Source organism: Onychomys torridus, chromosome 2 (assembly GCF_903995425.1).
Source record: "Onychomys torridus chromosome 2, mOncTor1.1, whole genome shotgun sequence".
NCBI classification, from domain to species: Eukaryota; Metazoa; Chordata; class Mammalia; order Rodentia; family Cricetidae; genus Onychomys; species Onychomys torridus.
Window position 1 is genome coordinate 40,070,470 of NC_050444.1, and position 16,044 is coordinate 40,086,513.

At 43.9% G+C, this 16,044-nt stretch overlaps 1 protein-coding gene across 3 annotated transcripts in view; it reads left to right on the forward strand.

The window, feature by feature from the left end:
• Pde7a (phosphodiesterase 7A) overlaps positions 1-16,044 on the forward strand; it is an 89,345-nt gene that overhangs the window by 64,752 nt on the left and 8,549 nt on the right. For all 3 annotated transcript variants that reach the window (XR_004944228.1, XM_036178874.1, XM_036178875.1), the window contains 6 exons: positions 1,593-1,744; positions 3,879-3,942; positions 8,441-8,536; positions 8,910-9,010; positions 13,786-13,917; positions 14,424-14,515. Coding sequence is in view for 2 of the 3 variants with exons in the window: in XM_036178874.1 (XP_036034767.1) it covers positions 1,593-1,744; positions 3,879-3,942; positions 8,441-8,536; positions 8,910-9,010; positions 13,786-13,917; positions 14,424-14,515 (637 nt within the window). In the remaining variant the exon portion in view is untranslated. The remainder of the gene's footprint in view (positions 1-1,592; positions 1,745-3,878; positions 3,943-8,440; positions 8,537-8,909; positions 9,011-13,785; positions 13,918-14,423; positions 14,516-16,044) is intronic.

Below are 16,044 nucleotides of genomic sequence, written 5' to 3' on the forward strand. Positions count from 1 at the left end.
GTTTTAACTTTGCAATAAAATACCCTGGCAAGAGCAGCTTCCGGGAGAAAGGGCACATTCCAGCGTGCAGTTCCAGGTTACAGTCCGGCACAGCAGGATGCACAGTGGGTTTCAGGAGACTGGCCGCATCTCCTCCCCTGAGTCAGGGAGCAGAGAGCATTGACAGCAATGGGGTCCAGATGCCTCTCCATCCTTTTCCAGTCCAGATCCACAGGGGAAGGTCCTGACCACCATTCGCTGGGGCTTTCTGCATTGGTTAACTGAGAATCACCCACCACAGGTGAACGTGAGGGCTTAGTCTCCCACATGATTCTAGATTTTTTCTAATTAACAATTAATAGTAATCATCTCAGAGTTGAAGGGGAATAAAAGGCTTGCTAGCAACAGCTGGATGCTACCGCTTGCTAATTTCCATAGTCGGACTGTGGTCCTGAATAAATGCAGGAAAGGGAGGGAAGGAAGAGAGGGAGGGAGGGAATAGAGGAAATGAGTAGTGTAACCATGGGAGCCGGCACACACACAGAAAACTGGTGATCATGAGCGCATGGGAGGATTCTTTAGAGGCCTGTAGTTGAGTAACTCAGTAACTTTTAATGTTGGAAGGACTGTGGAGCTGAGGTACAGAGCTAAATAACCACCATCTTTGTTTCCTTGACAGTAGAGGGCGGAAACAATGTTACACTCATTGAAAGGACACACTGTTTCCAGTGAACAACCACGGTCCCCAGAGTCTTGCTCTTTAGAGGACTTTTTATTTTTATCCTTTAGAACCTTCCAGGACGTAAACAGATTTATTCCTTTTTTTTTTTTTTAATAGTTAAGATTATCTTTAAGATATTTAAACTCTCATTAGGATTTGAGATGTGTTATTACTGTAGTTGTTAATATCTCCTGTGTGACTGGGGTTCAGCTCTTGAGTAGTGAGACTAAAATGTGTGTGTGTGCTTGCTCCGATTTTATATTTGTGTAGTGTATTGCAGCAACAGAGTGAGACGTAGTGGTTACCGGTAGTTAAACTAAACTTTAAAACTGCTTCTAAATCCAGACGCTTTCATAGCTCTCTAAAGGTGTCAAAAGTTTTTTACTTCTTCAGTTCAACATATAGAAATGAAGTACTTCTAGGAAGAACTCTTTGTGGCAATTAATGAATTTTAAAAACATGTGTATTGGGGCTGTAGAAATGCCTCAGCAGTTAAGAGGACTGGCTGTCCTTCGAGAGGACACCAGGTGCACATGCATACGTGCAGGCAAAGCACCCATACACGAAAACTAAAGGGAAAAAATGTAAGTGTGTGTATATAGCACATTTGAAGTACTTGCATGGACCCCGGGGTGTTACAGAGCGGCCTCTGCGGGTTTGCCTGTGTGTCATGGACCCCGGGGTGTTACAGAGCGGCCTCTGCGGGTTTGCCTGTGTGTCATGGACCCCGGGGTGTTACAGAGCGGCCTCTGCGGGTTTGCCTGTGTGTCATGGACCCCGGGGTGTTACAGAGCGGCCTCTGCGGGTTTGCCTGTGTATCATGGACCCCGGGGTGTTACAGAGCGGCCTCTGCGGGTTTGCCTGTGTGTCACAGCTACTCCCTTTCTTTCAGCTCAGTCTGAAATTGAAGCGTCAGTGTCCGCCAGGAACATCAGAAGGCTGCTAAGTTTCCAGCGCTATCTCAGATCCTCGCGCTTTTTCCGGGGCGCCACAGTTCCTAGCTCTCTAAACATTCTAGATGACGATTATAATGGACAAGCCAAGGTTTGTACAACTTCTTCCAAAAGATTTGAGTTGCTTGTTAAGTTCCTGGAGCCACCTCCCCAAAATACTGATTTAGACACCTTTTTCCTGTCTGAATTGAGCCAACTTTTCAGATTTGGGGCTGTTTGTTTGTAAGGAGGTCTAAAAGAACAAGGAAAATTTCTAAGAAACGTAGTGAACGCATTTGCATTTATTATAACATTAAGTAATGAGTGGATCAACAGAACAGTCAACTGTAAGCTGGCCGGAGTTTGACGCTGGGAAGAGGGCCCAATCCGATGCCTCGGTGCTATAGATGCAGAAGCTGGGAGCTGTACAGCGTAAGAGGCAGAGTTCACCCAAGGGTTCCACACAAAAGTTCCATCGGCTTCATCTTAGCTAAAGCCATTGCTTTTAAGAATTACTTACTTCACTCTTACAAACTTCACAGGAAATTTCTCAGTAAGATTGAAGTGAAATGAATGGGTTTGTTTTTTTATCAGATGGGATTTTATATAATCTTGAATTTTAATTTATTGAAAATTATTTTTTTACTTAAGTTTTATAGGCCAGGATTTCTAAAGTTATATAGATTGGCCTTGAGGTATCTTCTTTGAATTTATGTTAAAGTTTCAAGAAAAGAACATTCCCTGGGTGAGAAGTCAGAACTATTGATCCTCTAAAATTGAAACTACTTGTGAACTCTGTGTTTCGGTCAGAACATTAACCTGTGTGGTGTTGCCGGCTATTGGTGCTGTGACTTAAGTCTCCACAAATGTCGCACTAATGTTGCTGGTGGTGGTTTGTTCATTGTTGTATGTACGGGGAACTTTGGGATACAAAATAAAATATCTACTTTAAAAGCCCATGAAATACGGACTTAGGTAGATTTGTTTACCTAAGTAAATATTATCCTAAAAGTTAATTGGTTGGTTCCATTGGTAATTTTGAATGACATTTAAGTAAATACCCCATAGTTCAAGGGTCTTTTTAAAAAGCTGGTGAGCAAGCCACGCGTGGTCATACACACCTTTAATCCTAGCACTATGGAAGAGAGGGAGACAGATCTGAGTTTGAGGTCAGCCTGGTCTGCATACTGAGTTCTAGGACAGCCAGGGTTGCAGAGTGAGACCTTGTCGCAAAAGAACAAAACAAAAAACTCTGGATGGCAAATCGTTGAATTGTGCTGTGGTGTGGGTTCAGTGTGGGGATCCACGGCCAGTGACTCCTCAGGCAGCAGCACAGCTTTCTGCTCTAGCTGAACCAGTTGTTCCTCTGTTTCCCAGGTGTACGTGAGGACGGGCGATGACACACCCAGCCGTTAGCCACTACTCGGTGGCCATTATAACGCTTTGGCAGAGTCTTAAAATCTGATTTCAGAATATGCAGCATATGGGCTATATGCTGGTAAATTATTTCCAGATTCTCTTAAGTATGTAGATCATAGGAACAGGTTGAAAGGCTGACCTGACCTATACATATTAATTGAAAAATAAAATAATTTGTTTTCCAAGGGAGTTTATTTCTGTAGACAATTTTGGAGCCAGTTGGAAACGTCTTAACTAAAAGGAGAATGAACACCAAGTGTGGTGGCACACACCTGTAACCCCAGCACTCAGGAGGCCAAAGCAGGAGAATTACCATGAGTTGTAGACTAGCCTGGGTGCGTAAGTGGGACCCTGCCTCAAAACTAGAACATAGCCTTTCCAGGGGTGACAACCAGTACAAGAACGTGCCTCGCGCAAAGGATCTCCCCATCCCTCTCCAGAAGACAAGAAGAGGAAACAGAAGCAAAGTGGCGTGGTGCAGAGCCCCTGGTCTCCTTTAGGGGTGTGCAAGGCCCAGCAGGATGCTGCAGCGTCTCCGCGGCCTCAGCCCTGCAAACAGTAGTCTTGTGTGGTGGCCGCTGCTGCAGGCAGAAAATCAAGGCTGAAAGCACCGGTGTAAGATGAGCGGGATCATCCCAGTAAACACATTGGGATTGAAAAATAAAAAACAAAACTAGAAAATAAAATTAACAAAGGCAAATTATCCTTGATGTTTCTCAAAGTAAATAAGCCACTTTTCATTTCCATTAACTTTGTTATGGACTGTCTGCAGAGAGTGGGCGTTACTGAGACTAAATTACAGGAGACATGTTTGGTTTTCATTTCAGTGTATGCTGGACAGAGTTGGAAACTGGAATTTTGATATCTTTCTGTTTGACAGACTAACAAATGGTAAGTGAAGCGTTGGACTTACTCGAGTTTCCGTGGTCACTAGACGCCTCTGGAAGCCTCAGCGTGGCGCGTCCTTGGTTTACTCACTTAGGCTGTAACCTAGTGACAGCATCTTGTCCTTGGTCGTGACTTTGCAAAAAGCCAACAGAAATCATTTCATAATTTTTTGCTTTTATTATTAGTCTTGATAGTAATCAAAAGTCACCTCTGTCACAACTTGGCCAATTGACAGTGTTTACTGCCATTTTTAATAACTCAGACTGAATCTCAGAGCAGTCTTGACTTTCCCTTTAAATTTCTTCAGTGTGTAACTATTTACGGTGCCTTTTCCGGACACAGTATTCCCATGCAGAGGCGTGGTGTACCCGTTGATCCTTTCTTGAGTGTGCTGGTCCTTCTTCTGCAGAGGCCCGAAGCCTCCCTCTGCCACTGCCGCCCCATGCTGGAGAAGGGCCTGTAGCTCAGGCTCTGGAGAGTAAGAGTGGTTTGGAGAAATTTCTCACAGGTCATTCGACTCTGTCCCTGCCGCTAGCTTAGCCCTGTTTTATCTGATGTTGGCCTTGCCTTTTCTTTTTACTCTCTTTGGGATCCAAAAATGGATTCTATTTGGAAACCTTTTTTATTTAGGACAGTCTTTGGCAGAATTCTTGGTGACACTAGCCATCTTTGCCCCTTCTGTCTCAGTACACTTTTAATAAAGTTAGACCAAGAAGTCAGGTTTTCTGTTGGCAAGGGTGGACTAACGCATGTGCCCCCTCTTACTTTGAAGTTACTTGCTTTTTCTTCTAAGAATGTGTTGATTGATTTATGGCGGTGTGTCTGCACATGCCAGCATGCACGCGTGGAAATCAGAGGATGACTTGCTGAAGTGGGTTCTCTCTCCAGTGGGTTACTTACTGGGTTCCAACTCAGTTTGTCAAGCCCTCTTCTGCAAGCACCTTTCCCCACTGATCCCTCTCACTGGCCCTGCTGCAGTTCCTTGAGTGTCCCTGTTATTGCCTCTGAGCAGTAGAAGCAGAGAAGACTGATGGGCAGAGTGGTGAAGACCATGAGGTTTGCGCTGTCATTCAGGCGCCCTGGCACCCTGCCCGTCTGTTGGTCTCCATTTCTCCCCACCTCTCTGGAGCCCCAGGGTGGTTAGTGTCCTGTTGCTCTCTCCCTGCCACCTAGCTGGCTGCCCTACTGGAAAGGCAGGTGGCCTTCCTCTGGGCCTGCTGGTGGGTTTGTTTTTTGTTTTTTGGTTTTTTTTTGTTGTTGTTTGTTTTTTTGGATTCCTGAACTATATCCCAGAGAATTTTTTTAAAGATTTATTTGTTTGTTTGTTTATGTGTACAGTGTTCTGCCTGCACGTGTCCTTGCAAGCCAGAAGAGGGCACCAGATCTCATTATGGTTGCTAGGAATTGAACTCAGGACCTCTGGAAGAGCAGTCAGTGCTCTTAACCCCTGAGCCATCTCTCCAGCCCTTTCTTGTTTTTTAATGCAGATGGGGAAATAGTAGGTGGCCTACCTCCTTCAAGATTTGGGAAATTCTTCCTTCCTAACGTAACACAAACATGACTTCAGTTGTCACAGATGGATGCAGATGGAGCACTACCAGCCACAACACTTTTAAAGGCCAGCCTTATAACTGATGGTTCCTAGCCTGTTTTTCAGCTACTGGGATGCTGTCATTCATTGACACAGTTGGTTGTTCTTTTCTAAATTTAATTTTAAGAAGTATACAACCAGCTCATCAGAGGCTTAGAGTGAAAGCCAGTGAGCTCAGCCGAGTTCTGTCAGTCTCCATTACTAACCCCCTTTCCTTAGACTTACCCCACTTGAACTGGGTTTTTGGAGAGCATGGCCGAATGACTTGGCCCAAGTGAAAAATTGTTAGCCGCTCACCTTTGCTTTTGTAGGAAGCTAACGACAGCCCCTTGGAAGCCACAGAGATGATCTACTGGAAGAAATGTAATTGAACAAATGGGCAGAAAAAATTGTTCTTCAGCTTGCATTATATAGTTGGAATGGTTTCCTTTCAGAACTAAAATTCTCTATGATTTGTGCTCAGCATATCCAAGTTCACAGTTTCCCCTCCTTGCTTATGTGATTCAGTGGTGGTTTGCATTTCTTACTCTGGCACTCTCTCGGTGGTAGGGGAGAGGGAGGAAGGAGCAGGCAGAGTGGAGTGGCTTGTCAGGACGGTGCACCCCATCTCCTTATCTGCTCTCAGAGGGAGAGCAGTTACTGTCTGACTCTCCTCTTACAGGGATGTCAGTCAGGTGATGAGCCCTAGCAAGGCCCTGCTGTTGCTCCTGAGAGCCTCTGGTCTGAGTGGGGAGAGTGGCCAGCTTGTGTTGCTGCTCCAGCTCTCATGGAGAGTCAATTTCTAAACACTAGGGGTCACCACACCCTAGCTGGCCTGTATTTTCATTGTGGCAGCTTTACTCTAAATAGGGTTTCCTTCCTCCCTCCCTTCCTTCCTCCCTTCCTTCCTCCCTTCCTCCCTCCCTCCCTCCCTCCCTTTACTTACTTACTTACTTACTTAGTGCTGGGACTAAAGATCTGTGCCACCATGCCTGGTTTGTTGGCATTCAATTTCTTATAGATATTTTTTTCTTTCCATATGAAGATGATATGCCAGGTTATCTTTAAAAAGAACCTTGGGGCTGGCAAGATGGCTTTGCAACTAGCCAGCACATCTGACTTTGTTGTTCTGGACCCACTTGAAGAAAGCAAGAATGACTTCTACAAGTTGCCCTTCAACTTCCACGCATGTACCATGGCGTGCGTGTGTGTGTGTGTGTGTGTGTGTGTGTGTGTGTGTGTGTGTGTGTGTAAAAGAATCCTTATGGACCAGCAAGATGATTCAGTAAATGAAGACTCTTGCTATAAAAGCCTGGTGACCTGAAATCAATTCCCAATAAAGGTGGAAGAACTGATTTGCCAAAGTTCTCTGACCTTCTCTCTCTCTCTCTCTCTCTCTCTCTCTCTCTCTCTCTCTCTCTCTCTCTCTCTCTCTCTCTCTCTCTCTCTCTCTCACACACACACACACACACACACACACACACACACACACACAAGCAGTTATGTTAAAAAAAACCCTCTTGTGGACTGCCCCTGTGTACCACAGCCTCCATGGTGCTCCAGATGTGTTTAAGTGTTTACCTGTACTCATCTGTAGGTTTAATGAGTTGTTGGGTAATGCTTTGTTAACCTCCTAAATATTGTAAATTCTTAGTGTGAGATTTGTTATACCTTTAACGTATTTTTCAAAAGATACTAGCGTCACACATGTTATTCATGTTGCAGTTACTTGTGAGAGTAAATCCCTTTAAAACAATTTTAACTGTTAATACAGCATATTTGTCCTGTAGATGGAGTCTACAAAATCCCGAGACATATAACAGTATGGAGACCTGGAGAGTTTTGTCAGGGAAGGGAACAAACAAGTGTGTAAAGATGGGGATTCACACAAGGATGAGCACTGACGGCGCTTGTGTGGGGAATGGAGAGCCACAGGGATGCACAGATGTTTGGGTGTTTATGCTCCTTTGGACATCACAGGAAAGAGAGAAGGGACAGCGTGGATTGATGAGGTCAAATGCATCCAGTGGATCAGGATCTGTCTTTGAGGAGAGATGGATGAATTAGTGTTTAAGGGAAGGGAAACTAAAGGCTTGGGGAAAATGGGGGAAAAGATGGGAAATCAGCATGTTAAAGTTTTAAGAAGAATGGCAAAGTCTTGGAAATAGGTGCTTTACAAAGTGACAGAGGGATTTCCCTAACAAAACAGTGAGATCGCCCGGCAGTGGTCCCATAGCTTCATTGTGGTAGGTTTTGTCATATTGCCACCCCGCTCCCCTGCCAGCTCTCAGATTTTCTGCTCAAATAAGGAAAAGGCAAGAGGATTAGCTCAAAGCTTCTATTTTGGGAACCTTGAGGAGGTGACTAGTTGTGTTCCAGTAAAAATAAACACAGTTTCCACCTTGGAAGGTTGTGGCCAAATTTGCTCTGAGTCCACTCGTTTCTATGACGTGCTTGTAAAGTTGGATTGGCTTGTTCACTATAGGTCAGTTTTCCCATTCCACTATTGAGTATTATTTGGTAGCTTAAAAAGTTAACCTGGGGGCTGGAGAGATGGCTCAGAGGTTAAGAGCACCGGCTGCTCTTCCAGAGGTCCTGAGTTCAATTCCCAGCAACCACATGGTGACTCACAACCATCTGTAATGAGATCTGGTGCCCTCTTCTGTATACTAAATAAATAAATCTTTAAAAAAAAAAAAAAGTTAACCTGAAAATCCTTAAAAGTTTTATCTTTCAGTTCTTTGTGGAAAACTGAAACTTTTTTTTTTCTTAAAGTATATAGCTATCAGAGTAAGGTGCTGCATACAGACTTTAGTAGAACAGAGTGGGTGTGGGTGCTGTTTCCGGGGTCATGGTCGGACTCTGTTTAGGGACAGTAGCCTTTTGGCCTTGCATGTCTTACTAACGCGGCCTCTCCTCTTTCTTTCCTAGGAAATAGTCTAGTAAGTTTAACCTTTCATTTATTTAGTCTTCATGGATTGATTGAGTACTTCCATTTAGATATGGTGAAACTCCGTCGATTTTTAGGTAAGTGATTCTAACCCATTTAACAATGAAAGTGTACAAGAATCTGTTTGGCTGTCAGTCAGCCATAACAAACTGTTCAGGCTCATACAAGCCTGTAGCTGCACACCACATAGCAACATCTGGGTCAGTGACAGGCAGCATGTGTGACAGGCCATGGATCAGTTGGCCTTGCAGCCACATTCTGTTTTGATGCTCTCTGCTGTGACGTGGTATTGAACTGCCTGGTGACTGCCCGAATTGAGGTGAATGTGAACAGCCTGAGTTGATAGCCACATGGAAAATGTATGTGGGTCACTCATAATTACCACTTTCAGTATTTGCGTGTCCTTCTTGTATAGTAAAAACAGTCTTTTTTTTTTTTTGTTTAATTCAGTTATGATTCAAGAAGATTACCACAGTCAAAATCCTTACCACAATGCGGTCCATGCTGCAGACGTTACTCAGGCCATGCACTGTTACCTAAAGGAACCTAAGGTAAGCGGTGGGAACCAACTTCAGGAGACACTCACAAGTCAATTTCTTTGGACATAGATTTCCACAAGTTAGTGTGGTTCAGCGCAAATTCAGAAGCTTCTTCTGTAAGAGTGAGATCAAACTTGACTGGCTTTCCAGATGTGGCTGAAGACTAGAGAACTGTGCCCAGACATCTGAAAACCCTGGGTTCTGTGAGAGCATTTGTCATGTGATTGAGTTCCCCGGGGGCTCTGTTCATTAGAGATGTAGTTTTCTTTTCAAGTGTCGCCATGCGAGACTGTTGGGCGTGCTGACGCAGAGCCTGAGGCTGTGGGACATAGGCCTGAAAAAGCATTCTTCCACCTGTTCTGGAGATGCTCAAGCCCACTTGATAACAGTGCTTCAGTACTGTTCTTCTGGTCCCTGGCGGTCCATAGTAGGAGCCTGACTTTAAGGCAGGTGTGGTGGCTAACACCTATAAATCCCAGCTCTCGAAAAGCCCGGATAGCAGGATTGCCAGTAGTTTGAAGGCAGACTGAACTTGGTGGTAGCTTCCTCTCACCGTAGCCTGTCAGGAGCTGGTGACTACTGAGCAGCTCTCCTTAGCGGCGGACATGTAGTGATGTCCTAAGTGATGTGCTGGCTGCTTGTGACAGACATGTCAGTGACATAAGAAAGAAAGAAGGAATTTTGGCCTGCAGTGTCAGTTGTGGGTCATGTTATTACCTGACATAGAAAATGTCAGCCTGCTGGGGCAGGCTACTTACATCTTCCATAAAAATGATGATGGCCCTTGTAGTAGCCGTTCCAGAGGAAAATACCCATAGTGCCAGCAAGCAGCCAGCACCAGAATCTCCCTGGAGGAACGCCACCTCACCTCTTCGTAGTTTTCTGCTTTATTGAAAAGGGCCCTGAAGATAGTTTTACAGATAGATACAAGTGAATCTGACTTTCAGACACTTTAAAAGAGTTGTAGTTTCTTATTCACAAAACTCAGATATTACTAGAATCCATAGCCATTTAGTAACAACATTTGTCTTCATAAAAACCCCTTCTAGACAGGTGGAGTGGTTCATGCTTGTAAATACTCGGGAGGCTGAATTAAAAGGATGGGAAGGTCAAGGATTACGTACATACACTCTAAATATGTGTTAGGGCTGGTGTCGTAGTGCGCCTCTGCTGTTAACTGACACACATCTAGAACCACCTAGGATGAGGAACTCAACTGAAGATTGTCCACTCAGACTGCCTGTGGCCATGTCTGTGAAGTGTTTCCTTAATTGTTAGTTGATAGAAAAAGATTCAGCCCAATAATAGATGGTGCCATCCCTAGGCAAGTGGGCCTGGGCTGTATGGAAGTGTACCTGAGCAAACCAGTGAGCAGCATCCCTCCATGGTTTCTGCCTCAAGCTCCTACCCTGAGTTCCTGCTTCAGCTTCCACTGACGGTGCATTGTAACCTGGGGAGTAGGAAGAAGTCAACTTTCCTCTCCACACTGCCAGGGTTAGTGTTTTAGCACAGTAATGAAGATGAAGACTAGCACAGCTGGGGAGATAGTTCAGTGGGTTCAAGTGTTTGCCTCACAAGCCTGAGAACCTGGGTTTGCATCCCTAAAACCTATGTAGGAGTTGGATACGTAGCATCTGTGTCCTAGAGTGTCTGTAACCCCAGCACTTCTGCAGAGATGGGAGGCAGGAAAGTCTGGAGCTTGGCAGGACAGCTGTCCTGGAGTGTGCTGTGGGAAGAACAGAGACCCATGTCTCAGATGAAGATGGGTGAGTGACATCAACACTTGAGCTTGTCCTCAGACTTCCACAGCATGCCATAGCAAGGACACACACATATTCACACACGTGAATGTGCACATGCATTTACACACATATGCACACACCATTGAATTACTTGTATTTGTTACAAAGTTCTCTTTTAGTAAAAGTTTTAAACAGAAACATTATATATATTTTATATATAAGATTTATTTATTTATTATGTATAGTGTTCTGCCTGCATGTGTCCTTGCAGGCCAGAAGAGGGCGCCAGATCTCATTACAGATAGTTGTGAGCCACCATGTGCTTGCTGGGAATTGAATTCAGGACCTCTGAAAGAACAACCAGTGCTCTTAACCGCTGAGCCATCTCTCCAGCCTGAAACGTTATATTTTTAATCATTTTTCTGCTTTAAATATGTGATTTGCTTTTATATTTCCCCCACAGACTTCATTATGATTACTGTGTCTTTGGGGGAGGGCATGAACATGCCCCAGTTGGAGCAGAGAAGTGGAAGCATGACTTTTAGGAGTCTGTTCTTTCCTTTGAGGATTTCTGGGGATTGAACAAAGGTTCTCAGGTCTAGGGCAAGTGCTCTTACCCACCTGGCTGTCTTCAACCCTCCCACGGAATTTTTAAAAATTCAGTTGTTTCTTTTTGTGTGTCATTTTTTTTTTACCTGAGATTGTAAAATTATGTGTGGTCATGTAGTAATTTTGCAGTAAATCTAAGTTACCGTTTTCTTCCAGGAAGGTACTTCACTGTTATTTACCACCTCCTCTTATTGTAAGAATATAATACTTTACCATGTTGCTTAATGAAAGACATGGCATTCCACTTATAACCCCCTCCCCATTCATAAATTAGGTGTTCAGTAGGTGTGTACTCCCATGCTCATTGATTTGAGTCACAGGAGAGTGCTTGATTTACAGTCCACCTTCTGTTCATCTTTCTGTTAGTGCTTTCAGACGTTTGTGTTTAGGGCAGGGGGTCTAGATAATTTGGTAGAATGCTTGCTTAGCTTGATAGAAAGGCATAGGTTCAAGTCCTACACATGTTATAAAACTGGGCGTGATGGTACACATGTGTAATCCCAGCATTCTAAAGAGTGAGGCAGGAGGATCCAAATCTATTCAGGGTCATCCTTAGCTACATAGTGAGTTCAAGGCCAGCCTGGGCTGTGTGAGACTTCTGTCTCAAAAAACTTGGTTCACAGCTGGTCAAAGAGCAGAGAAGTACTATGGACTGACTATTCAACCATAAATAGGACATTTATATCAGATCATATCCCTTCTGTGCAAGCCTCGGGAACCATGGAGAAAGAGGGCGGATACACAGTACGAGCCAGAGGCCAGAAAGGGCCTGGGCAAAAGTCTTCTGGATACGGCAAGACGAATCATGAACTCACAGCCACAGGACCTACACAAGGACCTACACAAGATCAAGTCAGCATTCTAGATGGGTCAGGAGACACAGCTTTCCCTAGTGGAAGAGCTGTAGACAGTGATGGCTCTTAGGGCAGGGACAGTTTCCTCTTAGGGTAGTCCAGGCCCTGGTAGGTTCAATACACTGCAGAGGATGGCCCCACATCCATGAGTTCTGAGCAGCACAGATTAGACTTTTGTGGATTACTTTTTTAAAAAGAGAACATGGAGTTAGTAGGGGAAGTGAGAGGTGGATCTGGGAGGAGGTAAGGGCAAGAGTTGGGCAAGTATGATCAACTCACATTATGTACAAGTATGAAATTCTCAAAGAATTAATGAAAATATGCTTTCAAGTTCAATTTGTAAACCCTTTGCATTTTCTTTACTAACTGTGCCATATTTATTGAGTTCGGAATGAACTAACTTGTATGATACAAAGAGAAATCATATATATATTCTCTACCTTAAGATACCTCACTGGGCTGGTGCAGTGATCACTGTCCCTGGACGGCAGAATTAAAACACCAGCTCCTGAAAGGTTTTCTCTGACCTTCATACGCATATCATGGCATGTGTCTCCTCACCCCACCCCAATAATAAATCAAAAATTTAAAGATACTTTGTAGCTTCCTAGATGCAAGTACTCAATGACTTGTGACTGAGCTCAACCTCAACACATAGGTAGAAAAAGGTTTATTCTGGCATGGAAGGCAATACCCAAATTTGAATGTAAATTTACTTATAATCTTGTTGAAGTTTTTGTAACACCCTCATTTCTCTCATATGTTAGCATTGTCAGTGATTTATGCTCAGAAGGTTTTACTGTTGGATTACAAGGTTGTACAAGCTCAAATTATCTGAAAGTGAACCTAACTATAAAAAGGATTGAATGAGTGTGCCGCTATGGCCAGGCTTGTAAAGAAAGGGCTGGGGACACAGATGTGTCCTTTGCCAGGGCCAGAGCTGAAGGAGAGAGCAAGGAGACGGTGCAGTGTGGGTCCCTGGAGATGGCCCTACAGGATGGGTACAGGTTTTCCAGAAAGGGCCGCCTCATGAGAGCTGGAGGTGACAGACCCATGGTTTTATTACTAAAATTGTTCATCAGCTGATAATAGACTTTTAACTGTGGTTATTTTCTTGGTTATGTTTGGTGATAATTACTAAGACTGAAGTTACATTGCAATCAATGAAATTCCTTTTCTGGTGTGACTTCACTGTCCTGAATATGGCCATCCATTGGTAGAATGAAAATCCACAACCGTTTGTCAGTTGAGAGTCAATTGCTTCTGAGGAAGAGTACTTCCTGTCTTAGCTGTTTTTAGGTGTGTGGTGACAGTGAGGTAGAATCATGATAAGCTCTGTCCATCAGGCAGTGGCACCATGCATCCCAGTTGAGGCTACACTGTCCCCTGAGTCATTACCTAGCAGGATCTTGATGGCATTAAGGAGTACCTGAAAAATTACCAGGCAGAGGAGGAGACCCACCACCCTCATTGGCTCCTAGTGATAGAGAGTATATTTCAGGTGTGTTTGTGATTATTATTATTATTATTATTATTATTATTATTAATTCTTATTACTAATTATTCTTTTGTTACACTCCAGCTTGCGAATTCTGTAACTCCTTGGGATATCTTGCTGAGCTTAATTGCAGCTGCTACTCATGATCTGGATCACCCAGGTGTTAATCAGCCTTTCCTTATCAAAACCAACCATTATTTGGCAACTTTATACAAGGTTAGTACAGTTTCATTGAGAATTAATTAGTTTTTTTTTTTTTTTTTTTTTTTTAAGTATGTACTTAAAATCCCAGCACTGGGGAGAAAGAGACAAGAGGATCCCTTGAGCTCACTAGCTGACCAGCCTCACTTAATCCTTGAGGCCCAGGCCGGTGAGAGACCCTCAGAAAACAGTGTGGACGACTCCTGAGGAGTGGCATCCAAGGTTGATCACTGGCCTCTACATACATGCTCGTGTGCACACTGCTCACACCACAAATGCACTCACCTACCCACAAATACACACACACACACACACACACACACACACACACACACACACACACGAATAAATTATTAATACTTTAATACTTTGCATTCCATGTTCTTTAGTGTTCTATGGAAATAAAAGTAGTGAAAGCAGATTTCCAATGAATGTTAGAGCCTTAGCCAAGTTAGTATTGCTGACGAGTGGTTTTCATGCTCCGAAATGACTGTTGGGTAACTGAGAAACCCTTTTTATAGAATACCTCAGTCCTGGAAAATCACCACTGGAGATCAGCAGTGGGCTTGTTGAGAGAATCTGGTTTGTTCTCACATTTGCCACTGGAGAGCAGGTAAGTAGGATTAAGACAAATACATTGACTATGGAAATAAAGTTAGTAATTAAGCTAGTTAATAAAGGTTTGAAGAATATGTTATTAGTCAGATGTTCCATAGTTTTCAGTTTTTGTTAAACTGGATGTATCTTCTTAAAAATTATCAAAATTAGGGTTGGGGATTTAGCTCAGTGGTAGAGTGCTTGCTTAGTAAGTGCAAGGCCCTGGGTTCAATCCTCAGCTTAAAAAAAAAAAAAAAATCAAAATTGTGGAGCTGGAGAATGGGCTCAGAAGTCAAGAGCATCTGCTGTTCTTGGCAAGGGCCTGGGTTCAGTTCAGTTCCCAGTACCCACATGCCGGCTCACAGACATCCATTCCCAGCACCTACACATAAATGTGGGTCAAATACTTACACCCTTAACATCCAAAGGAAGTTCTATCAAAATTCTGTTGTGTAGGTGCCCCTGGTGTTTCGTTGGCTGTTTATGATATTGGCTGTTACGATGTTACTGTTGGTTGATATTGCATCTGTTTGAATATTGTCAACCTCCACATACAGGGGTTCGGTGGTTTACTTAACTTTTCATACTTTGCTGACAAAGGCTTCAGACCTGGGCCTGAAAGATCCCACTGAAAGGAGGCCCTGCATAGCCAGACTCACTCAGGCCCAAGGACGCCTTCAAAGCCAGTACCACACTACGTGTCAGCCCCGTGCCTGCAGACGTGCAGTCTCGGCACCACCGGGGTGCTGTCAGGCAAAAGAGCAGAAAGGACAGTATAAGACAGCTTAGAAAAAGTAGTGTAATACTGAACAGGCCGTTCTGGTAGCCTAATAAAAACACTAGTGTAAATTAGTCCAATGTGGTGGTGGTGGCAGAAACATCTCCTGCCCTGCCAGGGGGGTCTTTGGTCACTTGGTTTTAAATATCCAGTATTGTGTTTGTCCTGACCTCTTTAACTGTGTTTTCTAAACTGTAAAACTGTGTCGTATGCATTCAGCACAGACGTGCTGCGGGGCACACACATGCAGAGGTCTGAGGACTGCCTACCGCAGCCTCCTCCTTCCTCTTGGGGCCTCAGGTGAACTCAGGTCATCAAGCTTGGGCGGCAAGTGCTCTTCCCACTGAGCCATCTCACTGGCCTTGCTGACAGCTCTTTATTGAAGATAAGCTTATTGTAACCTTGTTAAGGACAGATTTTTTTTTTTAAGTGTCTTTCTCTTGTTATCTCACATGAGGCAGTTTTTAAAATGATTCAGTGTAGCTGCTCCCTGTATTAACATATTACATTTTCCCTCCAGAAAATGCAAATGTACTTATATAGATAATTGACTTTTCATTTTTTTTTTTTAATGTGCATGAGTGTTTTGCCACATATATATCCATTCACCACATGTGTGCCTGGTGCCCCAGAACCAAGAGAGAGTGAGGACTCCCTGAAACTGGAGTTACTGTGTGGGTAGTGTATGTGGGAGTGGGATCAACCCAAGTCCTTTGGAAGAAGAGTCTATGCCCTTGACCACTAAGCCATCTCTCTGGCCACTTGAT